Here is a 19,557-nt window from a genome sequence, read left to right on the forward strand (position 1 = left end):
ATTAAAATTAAAGTTTATGTTTTAATAATTTTAAAATTAAAAATTAAAAAAAAATGCGTGTGTGCACGCGCTCCACATAAATCCTTAAAGCTGAGTATCTATATCCATCGCGTACCCTTTCAAGCTTGGGGCGGGACTCGTCGAGGGCTGACTCGAGCCGCGCTGCGCCTGCTCTATTTCGTTTCTATTCGAGCCTTTTCCAATTGCAGGGTTTTGATAAAATGGAACAGACGGATATATATATATATATATGCATGTGTACGTGATGAAATATGTGTACGTTTATTTCATCATGAATAACAATGTATATATTGGAATATGTGTGGCAATTGTAATCAATATTTTACTTAGTTTGTGAATAAAGTTTTTCATATTGATATGTTGTCAACATTCATGTTATATCCGTTTTCATATTAGTTAATAGATTTTTGTATATGCATCACTTACGTGACAATATCATATAATATTATGAATTTGTACGTACGTGACCTTTAACTTATGTATTTGCAATTTTCTATAATATTTATAATGAAATTAATCATATTTTTTGTCCTTGAGTTCAGCAATTTCTACAAAATACTCTTAACTTCTAGTTTCTCTTCAAAATCTTCACATTTTCAACTTTATCTATAAAATGCCCTTTTATTTTTCAGTGTTTTTTAAAAAATATCTTCAACTTTAATTTTCTATTAAAATAACCTCATCTTTCAACATTTTTCAAAAAATATCCCAATATTTAAAAGCCGGCAACGGAATGCTGAATTACTTCGCCGAATTCTTAGGTGAGATTAATTTTTTTATTTCACCTCACTCAATAAAATGACATTATTTTACCTAAGAATTTGATGGTGTGATTCATTTTGTCGTCGTCGAATTTTGTATAACATGATATTTTTTGGAAAATATTGAAATTGGGGTTTTTTTTTACTAAAAAATAAAAGTTTTGGACATTTTATAAAAGAAAAACTGAAAATTGGACGTTTTGGAAGAGAAAATAAAAATTTAGGACATTTTTGGAGAAAATGTTGAAAGTTGGGGACACAAAACATAACACATTAATGTATGAAACAATACCCGCGTGACCATTTTGAAGAAGGAAACACAAATTTTGACCACTGATTTGAAAAACACAAAATATGACCATTGTGTACGTTTTATGACGATTTTGCCCTTAATTACCTGGATTCGAATTTACGCAAGGGTTAAGCACACTTGGCACTATTAGTGCCAAAAGTGCCATGCACAAATGGTACTAGTGACCACTTAGCACTATTAGTGTCAATGTCATGCACGAATGGTACTAGTGACCATATTAGTGTCATATACTTGTGTTGATACATTGTCTTGTCTTATATAGATGAGTGCAGTTATATGGCCATTTCGAACACTTCTCCGTAGGGCTTAGATTCTCCATTTAGGGTTTAGTTGGAATATCCATTTTAGGGTTTAGATTCCCCATTTAGGGTTTAAATTCTCTATTTAGGGTGCTGCACGAATGGTACTTATGACCATATCAGTGCCATATACTCTCTCTTATGGCCACTAATACCATTCGTGCACGACACTATTGACACTAATAGTGTCAAAAGTATCAATTTACTTAGATTTGTTTTTCCTATTGGTACTTTTTTTTATTCGTCCCATTGGTACTTTTAATTTGGCACTAATAGTGTCAAGTGTGCCTAACCCGCGTGCAAACCTGAATCCGGTCAGTCCTAATTAAAAGCAAAAACAGTCTTAAAACGTAAAAAATGGCCAAAATTTATGTTTTTTAGATTGGTGGCCAGATATTATATTTTACTGTTCAAAATGGCTATCTCAAAATGGTACTCTTAATGTACTAACTTTTAGAAATTCTATTGAGAAGGACAAATATTTTGAAAATTAAGAAGCAATCCTATCCATTTAAATAACAAGATCGGACGACTCTTATCTATTCAATAAATCTGCCGAAAATATTTCATTAAAGGTAGTTTAGACTATTTAATACAAGTGCCTTATACAATTAATGTAACCGACATGTTTATCAAATCTTTTATATATGGTACATATCCACAATCGATTCAGTTACTTTTATCTCCAAACTAATCGGTAGTAATATGTAAACTAATGTGATGACACTTTCTTTTGGTTTTTTATTTTTTTTTTTTGAGAAAAGGAGCAGAACTTCATAACTAAACAAAGGGAGAGTTTAACATTGAAGGAAAGCCAACAACAAAACTAAGAGAGCTGCGAGAACGTAAAGCAAAATGAGCAAGACTATCTGCACTGACGTTGCCATCACGCGGTGTCCAACTGAAATAAAGTTGATGGAGATCCGAAGCCAATGAGTAAATAGATTCGAGCGTATTCCCCAAATAAGAGAGATCGAGTTCATGTTTTTCAAGGAGCCAATAAAGCACTTGGCAATCCATTTCAACAATGACATCTTGAAAACCTCTTTCCTTACACAAAGTGATTCCTTCCAACACTGCTCTAGCCTCTGCTTCTACTGGCAAGAAAATCCCAGGGAAGAAACCAAAACTATAACCAATAGACCGACCCTCATGATCATGATCCTGATAAAGAATACCAAAACCCATACCAGCAGCACCCTCCACCGCCGCATCACACCAGATTTTAATTTGTCCTCTACGGCTACAAGTGACACTGTTTGGTTTGGCTTGGGCTGGAGGATCACAAATACGTTTAGTCCAAACTGCCCGCTGTGCAACCAAGAGACAATCGATATGGGAAAGTTCTTTGTTTTGAAACATAAACATATTCCGCGCGTACCAGATACTCCATGCAATATTAGCAAAAGACTCGTGGAGTTCCTTAATGGGGAAGCTACGAATCACTTCAAACCAGTCAGAGATTTGGCGATGCCTCTCAAGAAAATTTGGAATGATCCGAAGGGGAGAAACTTCCCACAAGAAACCAGCCCATTTACAATCTCTTAAAACGTGTTCCACAGATTCAATCTCTTCCCCACACCGGCGACACAACGGATCAACATCAATAGATCGGCTTCGCAAACCTTGGGCAGTTGGAACAGCTCCAGACAAACATTTCCACAAGAACAATTTCACCTAGGAATAACACTCATATTCCAAATCCAATTCCACAGACCTTCCCAGTTAGACGAAGAAGAAGCCTCATCTCTCATTTGAACCGATTCCGCAAAAAAGAAGCCTGATTTAACCGAGTACGAGTTGCCTTTGCCATGGGGCCAGAAAAACCTGTCTTGTTTCGAAGAAACAACAACAAGATTGGAAGAGATTTTCCAGACATCATTCGCATGAAGCATCTCCGCCAACTTACCCATATCCCAAGCGTAGGAATTCTCCATTAATAAAGAGGAAGGCCGAACATTTTCACAACCCCTTGGAACCGACGCTTTGCAATAATTTCCTTGTCCATCAGGAAGCCATCTGTCCAGCCCCATACGAATTCTAGCACCATCACCCAAACGCCATGCCATACCTTCTTCCAATAACTTTCTTCGTACTAGTAAGCTAGTCCAAGCAAAAGATGGATTATGGGCTTTACTAGCAAGGAAGGTGTCAGAACGAGGGTAATATCTTGCTTTGAGAGAACGTGCCAAGAGTGAAGTATCATTTTGAGCCAGACGCCAAACCTATTTTGCCAACAAAGCTTGATTAAAACGGTTGAGATCCCGAAAGCCAAGACCACCAACGTTTTTAGCCCTACATAACCGTTTCCAGCATTTCCAATGAATACGTCGTTCTTCCAACTTCTGTCCCCAAAAGAAATTCGCTGCCACACTGTTAAGTTTATGATAAACCTGGTCTGGAATAGCAAAACAACTCATCAAGTACGTCGGAATAGACTGCAAGACCGACTTGATGAGCACCATCTTCCCCGCCCCCGAAAGAGATCGACGTTTCCAATCTTTAGATTTCTTTCTGGTGCGGTCCAGAAGCATCTGGAAAATCTCTGTTTTCGATCGTCCAACCGTACTTGGAATTCCCAAATACGATCCTCTCTGACCTTGGCACTGGACGCCCAGATGGTCTGTCAGTAGTAACTTTGTTTCCCCCAAAACACTACTATTAAAAGAAATTTTAGATTTGTCCCGGTTGACCATCTGACCGGAAGCACCTTCATAGCAGCGGAGAATGTCGCTAATCACTTCAATTTCAGAAGTATTCGCTCGTGCAAACACAATGCAATCGTCAGCAAACAAAAGGTGACTAACTCTGGGAGCAGTTCGACAGAGTCGTGCCCCGTGGAGGAGCTCATGCGTTTCAGCCTGCCGTAGTAAACCAGACAGCGCCTCAGCATAAAACAGGAAAAGAAACGGGAAAAGTGGATCTCCTTGGCGTAAACCGCGGGTAGGCTGAAACTCGGTACCTGGAGAACCATTCACCAACACACAGAAAGAAACAGAGGTGACACAATTCATAATAAGATTAACAAACGAAGATTGGAAGCCAAGGTGACGCATCATAGCCTCCAAAAAATTTCATTCGACTCTATCATAAGCTTTGGCCATATCCAATTTAAAAGCAAACACACCATGAGCCTTGGCCTTATTAAGTTTCATCATATGAAAGATTTCAAAGGCAAGAAGAGCATTATCAGTAATATGACGACCGGGGACAAACGCAGACTGACTCTCATTAATAATAGTGGGAAGAAAAGATTTCAGGCGGTTAGTGATAACTTTAGACACAAGTTTATAGACAACATTGCACAAGCTAATGGGACGAAAATCACTAGGGATCAGACACTTCTTATTTTTTTGGGATGAGACACAAAAAAATGGAGTTAATCGTCTTAGGAGAATCACCCTGGTTTAGGATTCCAAGCAAGAGATGAGTGATATCATGTTTAACAAACGACCAACAATTAGAATAAAAAAGAGCAGGCAAACCATCAGGTTCGGGAGCTTTAAGAGGATGCATTTGCTTAAGAGTTTGAGCAATCTCCTCCTGAGTATAAGGGGCGGTTAGCTCTTTGTTCATCTCCTCAGTTACGACCGGTTCAATGGAACTTAGGACCGCTGCAGGGTTATGGATTGCGCCGGCCGTAAAAAGCGTTTGAAAGTGAGTTCTAAAAATATCCTCCATCTCACTACTCTTGCGAGTAATGGTACCATCCAACTTCTGAATTTCCTTAATGTGATTTCTTTTCTTTCTTCCCTCAGCCACCTTGTGAAAATACCCCGTATTTCTATCACCTTCCTCCAACCAGTCAGCTCCAGATCTTTGTTTCCACATGATTTCCTCTTTATTCATAAGGTCGTCCAGCTCTGCTTCCAGTAAACGTTGTTCAGCTTTGGTGTAGGAGTCTCTCTAGGGTTTTTGTAACATCGCCAGCTCTTCCCGAATAGCAGCACACCGCTTTTTTATGTGACCAAATTCTTGTTTCTCCCAAAGTTTCATTCCAGGCCCCATCTCCGCGAGTTTTCTACTCAAGTCCCCAACAGATTGTGCAGGTCCCCCACTTTCCCATAAACGAGCACAATGGACTTTGCACTTATCTTCTTTAAACCACATCGCCTCAAAGCATAAGGGCTGTGGTCTGTTTTTATTATCCATCTCCTGTCGCTCCAGTAGAAGAAGTAACGGGCAATGATCACTGGATTTTCTATTCAGATGGAGCACTTCGTAGCCAGGGAAGGTACACATCCATGCGTCATTTGCGAAAAACCGATCCAATCTCTCTAAAATGTGAGCGGCACCACTTTATAATTTATATCCACAAACACTCGTATTTGTAATAATAATTCATATCAATGAACTTTGTTCTTTAAATTTACTTTTAAAGTTCAACACATGAGGACTAGTTGCTTCAAATATATATATGCAGTTTACTTTTTATACAATACTAATAATTCCCATATGTTCAATACAAAGTTCATAACTTTATTAATTCATGTTCAAAGGATTGTAAAAATGAAGTATATAATGCAAACCTACTAACACCAAAATTGTTGCTGGAAAGAAATATGAATAACAAAATAACACTCAAAAGCTTATCATAAGAATTCGTTAAAATCTTCATGGTATCACGTCTTCAAGGAAATCGAGAGATTTCCGGGTTCTGATTAAATTTCCTAAAATCTGATGAGAAGAAATTGATGCTTATAACCTTTTCGAATTTTAGAGTATTTTATGCGGTTGGTTTTAATTAGTAAGCTGATTTGATGAATTTAATCTGATCCGTAGGATTTGTTGAAATCAAAGGTTTAGATTCATTCTTACTTCTTAATCTTAGAGCCTTTTTTCTATGGAATTGAACCCTATATTATATATATATAGGGGGGGGAGAGTTCAATGGAGACCACTCTGATGAATCATGAATTTTATGTTGAACACGTATGAATTCACTGCATAAATGTATAAATTGCGAAAAATAAATTTTTCGCTACTTTTGAAATTCGAACTCAGGACCTAAATTCATCAAACAAGGTGATGAATTAACCGTAGATCTTGATGATCTAATGGTTGAAAATGGTTCCTATTTTATACAAAAAAATGTGTTTTTATTCTACCCTCCCCTATATATATATATATATATATATATATATATATATATATATATAGGGTGCGGTTATAGTGAGAACCACAATTATCGTGAGAACATAAGAACCAATAAAATTGCTGCATCTGCTATACAAATTAATGCATCCGCTATTAAATTTAATGCATCCAAAAAAAATAATTTTTTTGCTCCCTTCAGGATTCGAACCCAGCACCTGCATCCATCCACCAAGATGATGCATCCACCGTAGATCTTGATGATCGAATGACTTAAAATGGTTCTCCGTTCTTATTTTATTAGTGGTTCTTATTTGAACCTCTCCCTATATATATATATATGTATATATATATATATATATATATATATATATATATATATATATATAGATAGATAGAGAGAGAGAGAGAGCGCGATTAGGTTGAAAAATCACTCTTAGAATATAAAATAGGAATAGATTTATATCATTGATATACTCATAATTTAATGGTTGATATTTAATTTTTGAGTAATTACAATGCAAATGTCTGAATTCTATGTAGAATACGTTTGAATTTGCCATGTAAATGTCCAAATTTCAGAAATTAAAATTCTCGCTTTTTATGAGATTTAAACCAATATGCCTTGAATTCACCAAACAAAATACTAATGAATAAAACATACTAGATCTTAATGATCTAAAAGCTAAAAATAATTTTTATTTTATATTTTAAGATTAATTTTTATTTTATCCCAAGAAATGCACTTTTGATTTGGGGAACATATGAGAAGTTGTATGATCTAATTTACAACCATCCGCAGCCAATTACTAAACTGAATCAAAATATAGTTCATTTTGTAAAAAAGTTATAAGTTCGCCTTTATCTAGTTATCCTAAAACCTTTTCTCTATGTATATAATATTCTCACCTTGCATGTGCATGCGTACGTATATGATCGTTTAAGGCTATTCGGCTAGCTTAATTAGTTTATTTTAAACAGCATATAAATCCCAACAATTTAATTATTTTATATTTTAAGAATTAATAAGATATAATATTTTAATAGTTTATACGTAGTCAGATTATTTAAATAATTAAATTTATAAGCTAAAGAGAGAATTGCGAGTTAGAGAGAATAAATTTGTATTAGATACTGAAATTAAAGAGAAATTAAATTGAAAATGTATATATTAATTAACTTCAAATTACAAACTTCTACCAAAAATCGAGGAGGAGGAAGACGTAACGCAGCCTTCAATTGGGCTTCCCATAGGGGAATAAAAGTTGGAGGAAAGGCATCGTTGTCAAATTTTTCAAAAGCAGGGGATTGCGTATGAAGAATGAATTCATGGATTGGAAAACGAAGAATTCTCCTAATACTTTCTAGGTCTTGTTCGTGAACGGTAGAAGGAGGCAAATTGCGACAATCCATACGAATATCGAGAACTTTGGGAGCCATGGATAAAATATCTAAGGTGAAGATGAAGCGGGTACATGGTAAAGGATGAAACGACGCCGAAAAAAGACTGGTGGTGATGACGATAAGTTGCAGAACATAGCAAGAGCAGAAGGAAGACGAAAATGGCAAAGTTTGGAAGAAGAAAAGAAGGAGGCGGTGAAAATTCAAATGAAGGGTAAAAAGTTATTTTACGAAAATCGCAGCAAAATCAACGATGATACTAACAACGATCGCGACTAAGAAAGGGGTGCGTGAGGAGACGAATAGTTCCTACACGCGAGAACATGGTGGAGTACGTGGCACGAGGTGGACATGGTTTGACTTCAGGGAGAAGACTGTTCTTTGCTACAAGACTTCAACCCTGTCAAACTTCTTCGAAGGATTTCAACGCTGTTAAAAAGAATTCAACCCTGCAATTTTGAAAATCATATTCTCTATGGCAGTACATTCATTGGAGAGCGCAAAACACCCGGAGAAAAGTTTAACAAACTCGTTACCTTAAATTCAACTCTGCTACTGGAAGTCCTATAGTCCAGCCAAAACACTCGTGATTGCCCTGTTTTGACTAGACTAGGAGGGAGGAGCTGATAAGGATAAAAATATGCATATTTATAAGATCTGGAGAATACAACAGATTAGAAACCGAATTCCTCGCTAACATTTGCGGAGTTACCTCTATCCCGAAGAATCTTCAATGTCCGGTCAACTCAAGATTGAGATCAAAATTACAACGAATACATAAGATATACATCGAGAGTTTTGGTCCAATTATAAGTCAAAGAGGAGTCATTTTCCTAACAGACTTCATACATTTTTGCCTATAAATACATGTAAAATTCTATTGTAAGATCATCGTTTACAAGCTCTCAATTACTCAAAGTCTTACGCTAAATTCAATACAAACTTCTACTATTTTCGCATTATTCTTGCCTTTTTGTTACTTTCTGCTATAGGTGATTTTTTTGGGCACAACAAATAACAATAGTAAAATTATTGTTTCTTATAAATTATGAAAAAATAAATTACGGGTGAAAATTTATTTTGGAGAAGTTAATATAATTTGTTGAAACTTATTTTTATAACTTATAATTAGAAATTTATCTTACCATACACTTCTTAAAAGGTTATAAACTTCTATACAAATTTTAAATTGGTTTTCATAAATTATAAACTCAATCAAATATCCTCTAATTAGCATGGTTATGTTGTGTGATAGTTAATATTTCCTTCATCCATCAAAAAATGCGTAATACGTCATTTTAGTATGTTTCAAAAAAATATTCATTTTTATTTAGTAGTAATCCACCATATAAATCTCTAATTTTTCAACACTTTTTTTTTTATATAGTTTATTCATAAAAAATCAGTAAACCATTCATGATTCATCACTCAATTTATAATAAATGAAGAGCATCTCCGACGCTCAGTCCTTAACGCCGAACCGAGCCGGCATGGAAGGGGAGAGGCCTGGAGCGCCATGTTGGCTTGTGCTGGGCGCTAACATTGGTGTCGGGCATGAGTTTAGGTGATGCGCGTGCCATACACTTGCAATATTAAAAAAAAAGATTTTAATTTAAATTATTCGACTGTTGCCTTTCAAATTTTGATTTTTTTTTTTCCTTTTTTACTGTTGCCTCCCAACGTCTCTTTTTTTTTTTCCTTTTCTTTCTCTATATATACTTCATCTTTCTCACAATTATTTTCACATCCAACATAATAAAATGTTGAATTTTTAATTTTAATGAAATATTGAATTTTAAATAAAAAATAAAGATGGGATTAATGAAAATAGAGATTATAACGCAACTTATAGCGTCATTGCACAAAAAAGGAAAGACGTTCAGGTGGGGATCGCCAATTAACGCCATACACTGGAGATGCTATAAGAACATTTCATATTTTTCAAAATCCATATCATTAAAAGTGGAACATATGTTTGTTGGACGGTTGGATCCGATCGTATGGTTGTTTTATGGTCACATGATTATGAAATTAATTAATTAATCATGCAATTGTTTGGTGATGATTTGTATAAGTGAATGGTTGGTTGGCATTGCTTCCGATGTATTTATTTTACGGATAATATAAAAAAGAATTATTGCAGTCTAAATATATTAATTTTAGGGTAGTATAGTATGGTATTGTGTCATAAATTTTAAAATTGAATAAAAAAACTATATTAATTTTAATATTATAGTAATTTTATCACAAATTAAATTTTTAGACAGTTAAAACTCTATAGAAATCCTATAATTTTCATGTTTAGTATTTTGTAAATCCTCTCAAAACGATGCGTTTAGAGATAATTTATACGGTGTTATTTTTAAAATGTCCGATGAGTACAATCGATGACAAACATGGTTTTCGTACCTCAATATTGCATGAACTGTTGTCATTTTCCCCCATAAATTGATTGTTAATGTGTTTGAATCCCAATTTTGAGTTTTGTTGAGATTTGATGCTTGGTGTAGCTTTTGGAGTGATTTCAAGGAAAATTGAGGACCAATAGGAGGATTTTGAAGGCATGAGATTGAAGTACGTCTGGAGAGGAATTCGTGAGTGCAAACGGCACCGAAATCGGAGCTCGGACAAGGGAGAACGGAGCCGCCGAAGCCGGCTATGCAGGAGAAGCACCGGGCCACGGTCCCACCCGGAGCCACGGGGTGACCACGGCTCACTGGGAGCGCGAGTCAGTAGCTTCTGGACTGGTTTACCTGAGCAGCGGTCCGGGCCGCGACCGCAGGTCCCGACCGCGGTCTTCCCTCTTTCCGGCTGCGGTTCGTGCCGCAGTCGCGGGGAAAAGGCGGGGATCCGCCCTTTGGTGGGCCCAGACGCGATTTTGAGCTAAAACACCTCTTTCCCCCTTATTTTTTATATCTCTCATCTTTGAACACACACACCCAATTTCATCTTCCCCAACACTTCACACCAAAACCCTAGCCTCCATTAACACACCCACCTACCAAGATTAAAGCATTGAAGAGGAGAGAAGGAAGAAAGTAACCTTGAAATAGGATTTGTCACTTTACTCTCTATTTCATTTATGTATCTCTTTGTTTTTGGATTGTTGTTTGTGAACATGTTAGGCTAAAATCCCCCATTGATTTGGGGATTAGGCCAGTGATTATGTAATGGATTGATTATTATGCTTAATATATGTCTTGATTATTTCCTTGTTATTATCTTTTCAAGCCCTAGCTTTAATTCTTGTATGGATTGTTGGCTACTTTCTATGCATTTCTAATTTGTGATTTGAATCGGGAGAGGATAATCATAATAGATTAAGAGCTTGAAACATATTGACTCAATAAACCGGGAGGTTGAGAGTTGGGTAAGAGTTTATTTATCCTTTGTGCTTTTGGGAGTTATAGGTTAGAAGTTGACCGATGACGGCAACTATGACCCGTAATCTACCGTTTTAGTCGTTCGGGAGGGGGGCTAGAACTAGTGGGGAGATCACTCTAGATAAATAGGAATATCAAGACTAATATTGAGCTAATTTGAAGTCCACTGCCAATCCATCGATGCCTAATCCCTAAATCACCTTTATCACTTGATTAATTCACCTTGTTTGTTTGATTTAAATTGTCTTTGCACTTATTAGGTAATCAACTAGATTATCAAACCAATCACCTTATTGTTTAGTCTAAATATCCCTAGTACAGTGAATTAAGATAATCACTAGGATTAACTAATAATCCTTGTGGAATACGACATTGCTTCCCTATGTTGCAACTACACCGTACACTTGCGGCGTAGCGAAAATATTAGCGAACAATCGACATTCTGATTTGTCAAATCAACTTTAATTTGAGCGAAAATTGAATTTGTGGTAAAATTGCTACAATATATATTAAAGTTCATTTTTTTTTTACTCTTCTAAGTTCATGTGCAAAATTAAACTACTCTAAAATTGATGTATTTGAATGCTAATAAATCCTATAGAAAAATGCATTTCAACTACGTAATCTACTAAAATAATGCTTTCGAGGATTACCTATGTTAGGTCCTTGAGGGTCTCGAATAGGTGGGGGGGGGGAGGGAATACACCTATAGGCTATTTTAAATTGAAAATAGACTGACACAATCTTTTTCAGTAAAAAGAGTTTAGCAAAACATAGGTTGGCGACTGATACTGAATACTCTTCACTAAAGAGTTATCAGTTAAGTCAAAGACTTTAACTGATACACGTTAGGCTTCAGTCGAGTTTGTAAAACAGAGGAGTGTTATGAATCTTACTGACTATCCGAAGATTTATCAGTTAGACTAAGAACGCTAGCAACAGAAAACTTTTCTTTCGAAATAGCCTTTGTGATTTAAACAAGTTGTCAAGATTTATGTTTCACTTTGCTATTAATCAGTTTCAGTTATCAAAAGGTTTGTGCACAGATAAGAAAAGTAAATACTGAAAGCGATAAATAACAAGGGGATTTTTACGTGGTTCGGAAAACACTTCCTACATCCACGGTCAGTTGATCACACTGACAACTTCACTGGGCTTGTGCTTACGGGTGCACAGCAAACCTAAACAACCAAAGATCCAATCTTCAGTACCAACACACTGGGTTGGATTTCTCACTTTTAGCTTCACTAAGACAAAACTAGGCCTTTCCGCAAAGACTAAGATCTCACGGAGTTAGAGCACTGATCTGAACTCCTCTCGGCTCAAACTCTCAATTCGATCAGTTGAATAGAGGTTCGAAAACTTGCCAACTAGATTACAAAGAACAGGTTCTCTGTAATCAGTTATACCTAGGCTTTGGATATACAATATTTGCCTAAGTTCTAAGAGAATGTATGTAATCAGCAATGAGTGATTTTTGGCTTTGTAATTCTCTTCTTCGATTCAAACTTTGGAATGGCTTTGAATTGCTGAGTGACGAATTCGGCAGCGTTTCAGCTTCTGTAGTTGAATCGGTGAAGATTGAAGTGATCCTCGAGCTCTATTTATAGGAGAGGTCTTGAATAGACCTATTGGCTGAAATGATCTTCAAGAATTCATCCGTTGGAGATAGATTTGAACTTTGCTGAGGCTTCAATCTTCGAGGTTCCTTGTTTGGTGAGAACGACTACTAAGGGGCAGGAGATAGAACATCTATGAAAAAGGTAATCACCAAAAAGGAAGGCTCTGCAGAGAAAGGACGATCCTTGAGATCTCTGCATTTAATGCGGCTGTACTTTGAGAGTGCGTGGCTTCCTTTTAACTTTGGAGGTTCAGTCCGAGGAAGAATGTTTAACTGATACTTGATTTTAGTATCAGTCTGCTAAATCCATGTGGCCCGCATTAAGTAATCAGTCGTAACTGATTCTTGGACTGTTCAGTCAAATATCAGTATTTGACTCTGCTTCTCATCGTTACATCAGTCAGCAACTTCAGTCTCAGTCTTCAATCCTCCAGTCTTCAGTCTTTAGAACACTAACTAAACTAGAAAAATAACTCTAATACTTGAGTTCGAACAGTTCTAGTCTATTACAAGGAAAACTTAAGAATTTTGGTATCATCAAAACAAGGTTTATGATATTTCATTAAGTTCCCAACAACCTATACACATAAAGCATATTAATCTTGATCTCTTCTTTATTTTCTTATTTTTAAACATCTCTTGTATATTTCTAGTGAAATTTAGTTCAATAAAGTGAACAATGAAATATAAATCAATAATTGATTGAATAAAAAATGTTGAGGCAAACATAGAAAAAGAAAGAGAAATAAATTGATTAACAAAATAAACCAAAAAAGATGATTAACATAGTATATGATTTAGAATTTCTACAAAATAAATATTTTTACTATAACCTTCCCTTAACATGTGACGATTTTTCTCCGATCTATTTTATAGATTCGACTGTGTATTTTTCTCTCTCTCTCTCTCTCTTTTTTATAAATGATACGAGTAAATAATAAATTTTAAAGACCACGTGATGGTGAACTCGAACATAGGACTTTAGACGTTAAACATTAATCACTTACCAATTTATCATATCATTAGGCCAACACACGCACATATTTGACTTTGACTGTGTATCTTAGAGCTGTGAATTTCGGGATCGGGTAATCGGGTACCCGATACCCGACCCGAAAAAATCGCGTATCGGGTACCCTATACCTGAAAAATTCGGGATCGGGGTCGGGGTCGGGTATTTAGGGTGTGAAAAAATCGGGTATCGGGTATACCCGATCGGGTATCGGGTATACCCGAATTACCCGATTTTTTAATTAATATATTTTATATTACTCCCAATCCCAGCCCAGCCCACTGCCGTTCGGCCCGTTCCCATTTCAATGTAACCCCCAGCCCAAGTAATCCCCAATCCCATCAATTCATCCCAAATCAATTTATCCCTCGATTCCCTCCCAATTCCCAAATCAATTCATCCCTCCCAATCAATTCATCCCTCCCAACTCCAGAAATCCCTCCTGTCTCCGGCGAGTCGGCGACCCAACGCGCCCCTAGCCCACCCGCCGTCGCCCAGACCAGAGTCGGCGACCAAGCGGCGGCCCTCGCCCACCCGCCGTCGCCCAGACCAGAGCCTGCCGCCAGTGGGGAGCTCGCTCCCAATCCCAGCCCTCCCAGTCCCGCCGCCGCGCCGCTTGTGGAGCTGCCGTGCTTGTCGCCAGTGGAGCAGCAGCCGAGCTTGTCGCCAGTGGAGCTCCGACTTCTTCTTCTTCTTCTTCTAATCTTCTCTCTTTTTTTTTTTAAAATACAGATTTCCTATGTCAATGTTGAATTTGCTGCTTTGAATTTGGTCAATGTTGAATTTGCTGCTTTGAATTTGGTCATTTTCTTAATGTGAATTTGCTGATTAGCCTCATTTGAATTTGATGCCCTGCTACTGCCTTGAATTTGCTCCTTGTTATTTGTTGGTTTAGGGAAAGCCGAATTTCAGAAAAATTAACACTTTTGATCGGGTAATTTAGGGTACCCGAATACCCGACTCGGGTACCCGAGTCGGGTATTAGGGTACCCGATTTCAATTTCGGGGTCGGGGTCGGGTATAGGATTTAGGGGATTTTCGGGTTCGGGTACCCGATTTTTTCGGGTAGGGTACCCGAACCCGACCCGATTCCCAGCCTAGCCTAGTGTATCTTGTTCACTCGACTATTGCCTTCAATGCAGTGGACAACAATATAATATACGCACGTGGTCGGTGATGTATTGCTTTTTTTTTTTTTTTTTTTTTTCTTTTTTTCCTTTCATTAATTGCTTTCCTATACAAGTAGATCAAAATTATTAATTCTCTTCAACCATCTGCCATGCATTGACAACGACGCAGATTTTGCTCGTCTTTAATTTTTGTTTTTTTTACGTCTTTTCAATCAAAAAATGGGATGTACACTTTAATCTTCAATCATTTTGTTTAAACAATTTGAAGAATTTAATAATTTTAAAACTGATCTTGAATAATTATTTAGATTAGGTTTTTGCGGTGCTCATGCATATACCTTAGTTTTTTAAATGTTTATTGAAATGGTTTAAGAGACACAAAATAAAAATTAAATTGGTGAAAGGAACTATTGCCAGTTTATGTGATCATTGTATATAAGTAATTGACTGGGGAGTTTATGTTTTATTAATTAAAATGCAGTTTAATTCTTTCAAAAATTGAAGTGAGTATACAAAAAACAAAAAAAGAAAAAAAAAAGAATTTAGTGTATATTAAAATCTATAAATATGTATGTACGAAAAGATAAAATGTAATTTTTTTTTTTCAAAGATAGAAGTTCACGTATAAAAAGATGAAATGCACTTCAATTGTCCTTAAAAAAATAAAAGTACATCTACAAATAAAAGTATAGTTCGATGAAAACTTAAAACCTGTAGAAATGCATGTGCGAGTGCGATGAGATAAATTGCATGTAGTCCAATTTTATTCCAAGATAAAAGTGCATGTACTTGACTAAGGTGCAAATTAAAACTTATAAAAGTGACTATTATTTTTTTTTTATCACGTCGACAGCTTTTGTCTTAAATGTTTTACTTCGAAAGTTAGTGGTATAATTAATTCTAAGCTCAATTTCATCAACTATGGCCATGGACTAAGAAATTTAACAAGCACGCATATACCACCATGTTCTTGATATTTTAAATGAAAGTTTAAAGAAAATGGCACTAACTAGGGTTTAGTTCTAAAAGAAATCACTAACTTTTGATAAATTGGAACAAAAGTCTATAAGAGATCCAAACTATGCATACTTAATTCTTATTACTAGCAAGGTTTAATGTTCAAATTCCAATCTCTCTCTCCCCAAATAAAATAAGAGGTACTCTTCCGTGCAACTGGTTGCATCTTGTAATTGGTATCTTGTAATTGGTTTCTGAATTACACTACTTCAACATATAAATGACATTTAAAGATCTTCAAGTATCATTTGTATGTTGAAGTAGTGTCATTTCTCGAATGAAATAGTGTCATTCTGAAAATCAGTTGTACAGTGCAATCGGTTGCACATGAGTATTTGTTATAAAATAAAATGAGTAAATGGAATTGAAAGAGAAATAACAGAACAAAAGGTAAATGCAGCTTTTTGATTTTGCTGTTTCTGTTACCCACTCTTTACTCTTTAGGAATATAAATCACGTGGTTGGGCAGAAAATGAAAAGGAAAGAAAACTTTTTTTTTTTTTGAGACAAAAAGGAAAGAAAACTTGTAGCTTGGCAACATCTCATATACTCCCTCCGTCCCATAAGCTTAGGCTGATTGGGATTTTCACACAGATTAAGAAAAATCATTGGAAATGAAAATATATAAGTAAATTTCCTAGTATGCCCATATTTATTATCTAATGATGTATTAAAGTGGGAGTAAATTAAAGAATTAAATAGGGATATAATAGTAAATGAGTAAAAAAACATTACTTTTTATGGAAACAAGCCTATATAAATGGGACATTCAAAAAAGGAAAACAAGCCTAAGCTTATGGGACGGAGGGAGTAATTTATTGCTTTCCACCAACTCCTTCACCTAAAATGACTCTTTTTTCCATGAAATCGGATCTTTTTATTTATATACTAATAAATTGCCAAGAATATTTGTTTCGTCCACATAAATATCGGTTTTATAAATGTGAAAATTGATGTAATTATGTAATTAATTATTGAATATATACCGGTGCATTCTATTTCCTACACGATATTTATCTCTTTCGGTTTATATATACTCCCTTCGTCCCTGAAATAAGTTCCTCTTTTTCCTTTTTGGGATGTCCCTCAAATAAGTTCCTCTTTTTTTCTTTCCATTTTTGGACAACTACCCCACCACTAATAATACTTTATTTATTCTTACTTTTCACTTTTTCACCACTCTCAATACTAATTATAACAATTTTTCACCTTTTCACCACTCTCAATACTAATTATAACATATTTTTCTCCACTATCAATACACTTTACCATTTTTCCTTAAAACTCGTGCCGTCTCCAAAGAGGAACTTATTTTGAGGACGGAGGGAGTAATACTTATATTCTATCGGTTTATGAAAGAAATTTCTACATTTACTATTTAGAATATCCACAAAAAAAATTATAATTATTTTTAGACTATACTCCACTACTTATAATATTTTATTACTCTTTTTTTTTCATTTTTTAATCACTCACAATATTAATTACTTCCTCCGTTCACAAAAAAAGTATTATTTGAAGGAGGACACGAGTTTTATAAAGTTATTAAATTTGTTATAAATAAAATTAAGGTACAATTTATAGGGATAATGTTAGTAAAAAATAGTAGAATAAAAGTATATTGAGCAGTTAAAAAATAGAATAAAAGTACAATTTATATTTAAATATAGAACATAAAGTATGATGTGATGGTTTAAAAAGAAACGATCATACTCTTTTTCGTGGAAAAAAAAAGGTATGTAGAATTCTTTTTGCCATCCCTAACAACACATTTTCATCACTTCAAATACAATCAATAATTTTTTTTCTCTACTTTCAATATATTCAACAACCTTTTCTTCCTTTAAAAAAAACAACCTTTACTTAAACTTTGTATCACTCCCTCTTAAAAAAATAGTATTTCATTACCATCCCGACCTATGTTGGTTATCAATGTATTTTGTTTTCTAACAATAAACTATCGATGGGAAGTCCATTGAAATTGTATATATGACATGTAAGAACCGAAAGAAATTATGAGATGAGAGGGGTGGTATACGAAGGATCAAGTATCCATTCAGAAATTATGTAAAAATTATATATATATATATATATATATATATATATATATATATATATATATATATATGATTTTAGTGAAATTTTAATTTTCGTGTGAAATGAGAATACAAATAAATAAAATCTACGAATAAATCAATAAAATTCATAAATAATCGTATCTAGTTAATACGGTGAAAATATTGGCCCCTCCAAGATTCCAATCACAATGAGAATAACTATTTGTGTTTATATTAATTTATTCGTAAAAATTATTGATTTATTCACAATCATTATCAATTCTCAATACATTTAATGTTATCAACACAACCTTTGTCTCTCTCTCTCTCTATAAATATATCTACCATCAATCTTTTTAATCCTTCCTCACCATCAGTCATCTACGAGAAAATGTTTTAAAATAGGTGAGACGCTCAAAACAAAAATTATCTCAAAATAAATGGAAAATAGGGGGATATATTGTTTGGAGCCAAAACAAGTGAAGGAGAAAATAATTACTCTAAATATTACGTAATATTCATTAAAAATAGTAAATCAAAATCCGAATAAATCATCACATTTCATTATATGGGGACATAACACTATTGAGTATTAATATCATTATGTCTAAATTGGTCTTTATCATGAGAAAATGAAGGATAAACAAAATTTCACCATTTAAATTCTTTCTTTCTTTTCCCACATTTCCTACCTGACCCTTACTCATTCCTCATTTACACTACAAAGGAGGAATAAAGAGTGAAATTTTGTTTATCTTTTATTTTCTCATGATAAATTTACAACCAAAGAGAACGCACTCCAAATGTAATACGGGTAAGGTTTAAAATTTCGAGGGAACCATAGCAATAAAGGGGGCGTCTTGGAATGGATAAATTCACCAACTATTCAGAAAGCTAGCTAGTGTAAATGCAGCTACCTTTTCCTTTTTTGGTGGGAGGAGCAATGCAGCTATTTAATTTGAGAAGAAATGTTAGCTAGTACTACTCTTCTTTCTACCCGCAAAGAGAAGAAATGTTCTCAATATCCATGTTTCTCTGGGGATCTCTTTTTAATTTGCGAAAAGTTAATTAATGAGGTTTTTTAAGAAAAAAAATAAAATTGGGGAAAGGAGATTTTGAATCTTAGACCTTACTACTCTCCCGTCCCACCTATTTTGAGACAATATTTTTTTAACATCTCATCTATCTTTTTATTTATATGATAAATTGCCAGGAATACTGTTTCTTCTACAGTAATAGTATCGGTTTATAAATGTGAACATTGATGTAATTATGTAATTAATTATTGAATATATACCCGTGCATTCTATTTCCAACACGATATTTAGGTAATATGCAGTCATATAGCCATATTGAGCAATGAAACTCAATTTTAGGCTATCCATCTGAAAAACATAAATTATGATCATTTTTTACAATTTCGGTCCAAAATACCCTTGCTCGCGCCC

The 19,557-nt window shown here is 34.9% G+C and overlaps 1 protein-coding gene across 1 annotated transcript; it reads right to left on the reverse strand.

The window, feature by feature from the left end:
* Positions 1–2,174: 2,174 nt before the first annotated feature.
* LOC131008372 (uncharacterized) lies at positions 2,175–5,225 on the reverse strand. Its single transcript, XM_057935256.1, has 4 exons — positions 4,880–5,225; positions 3,788–4,356; positions 3,185–3,619; positions 2,175–3,071 (listed from the first exon to the last, which is right to left on the reverse strand). Exons 1-4 carry the CDS (start codon positions 5,223–5,225, stop codon positions 2,175–2,177), a joined length of 2,247 nt encoding a protein of 748 aa, XP_057791239.1.
* Between the last annotated feature and the right edge of the window lie 14,332 nt (positions 5,226–19,557).

Source organism: Salvia miltiorrhiza, chromosome 2, assembly GCF_028751815.1.
Source record: "Salvia miltiorrhiza cultivar Shanhuang (shh) chromosome 2, IMPLAD_Smil_shh, whole genome shotgun sequence".
NCBI classification, from domain to species: domain Eukaryota; kingdom Viridiplantae; phylum Streptophyta; class Magnoliopsida; order Lamiales; family Lamiaceae; genus Salvia; species Salvia miltiorrhiza.

Bases quoted from the DNA above. Each gene is read 5' to 3' on its own strand.
- LOC131008372 (XM_057935256.1), bottom strand. From the start codon at position 5,225: ATGTGGAAACAAAGATCTGGAGCTGACTGGTTGGAGGAAGGTGATAGA. The intron at 3,620-3,787 runs GTTTATCATAAA...TTGGCAAAATAG, and splicing joins GTTTTGCTATTCCAGACCAG to GTTTGGCGTCTGGCTCAAAA. The intron at 3,072-3,184 runs GTTAAATCAGGC...TGTTATTCCTAG, and splicing joins GCAAAGGCAACTCGTACTCG to GTGAAATTGTTCTTGTGGAA.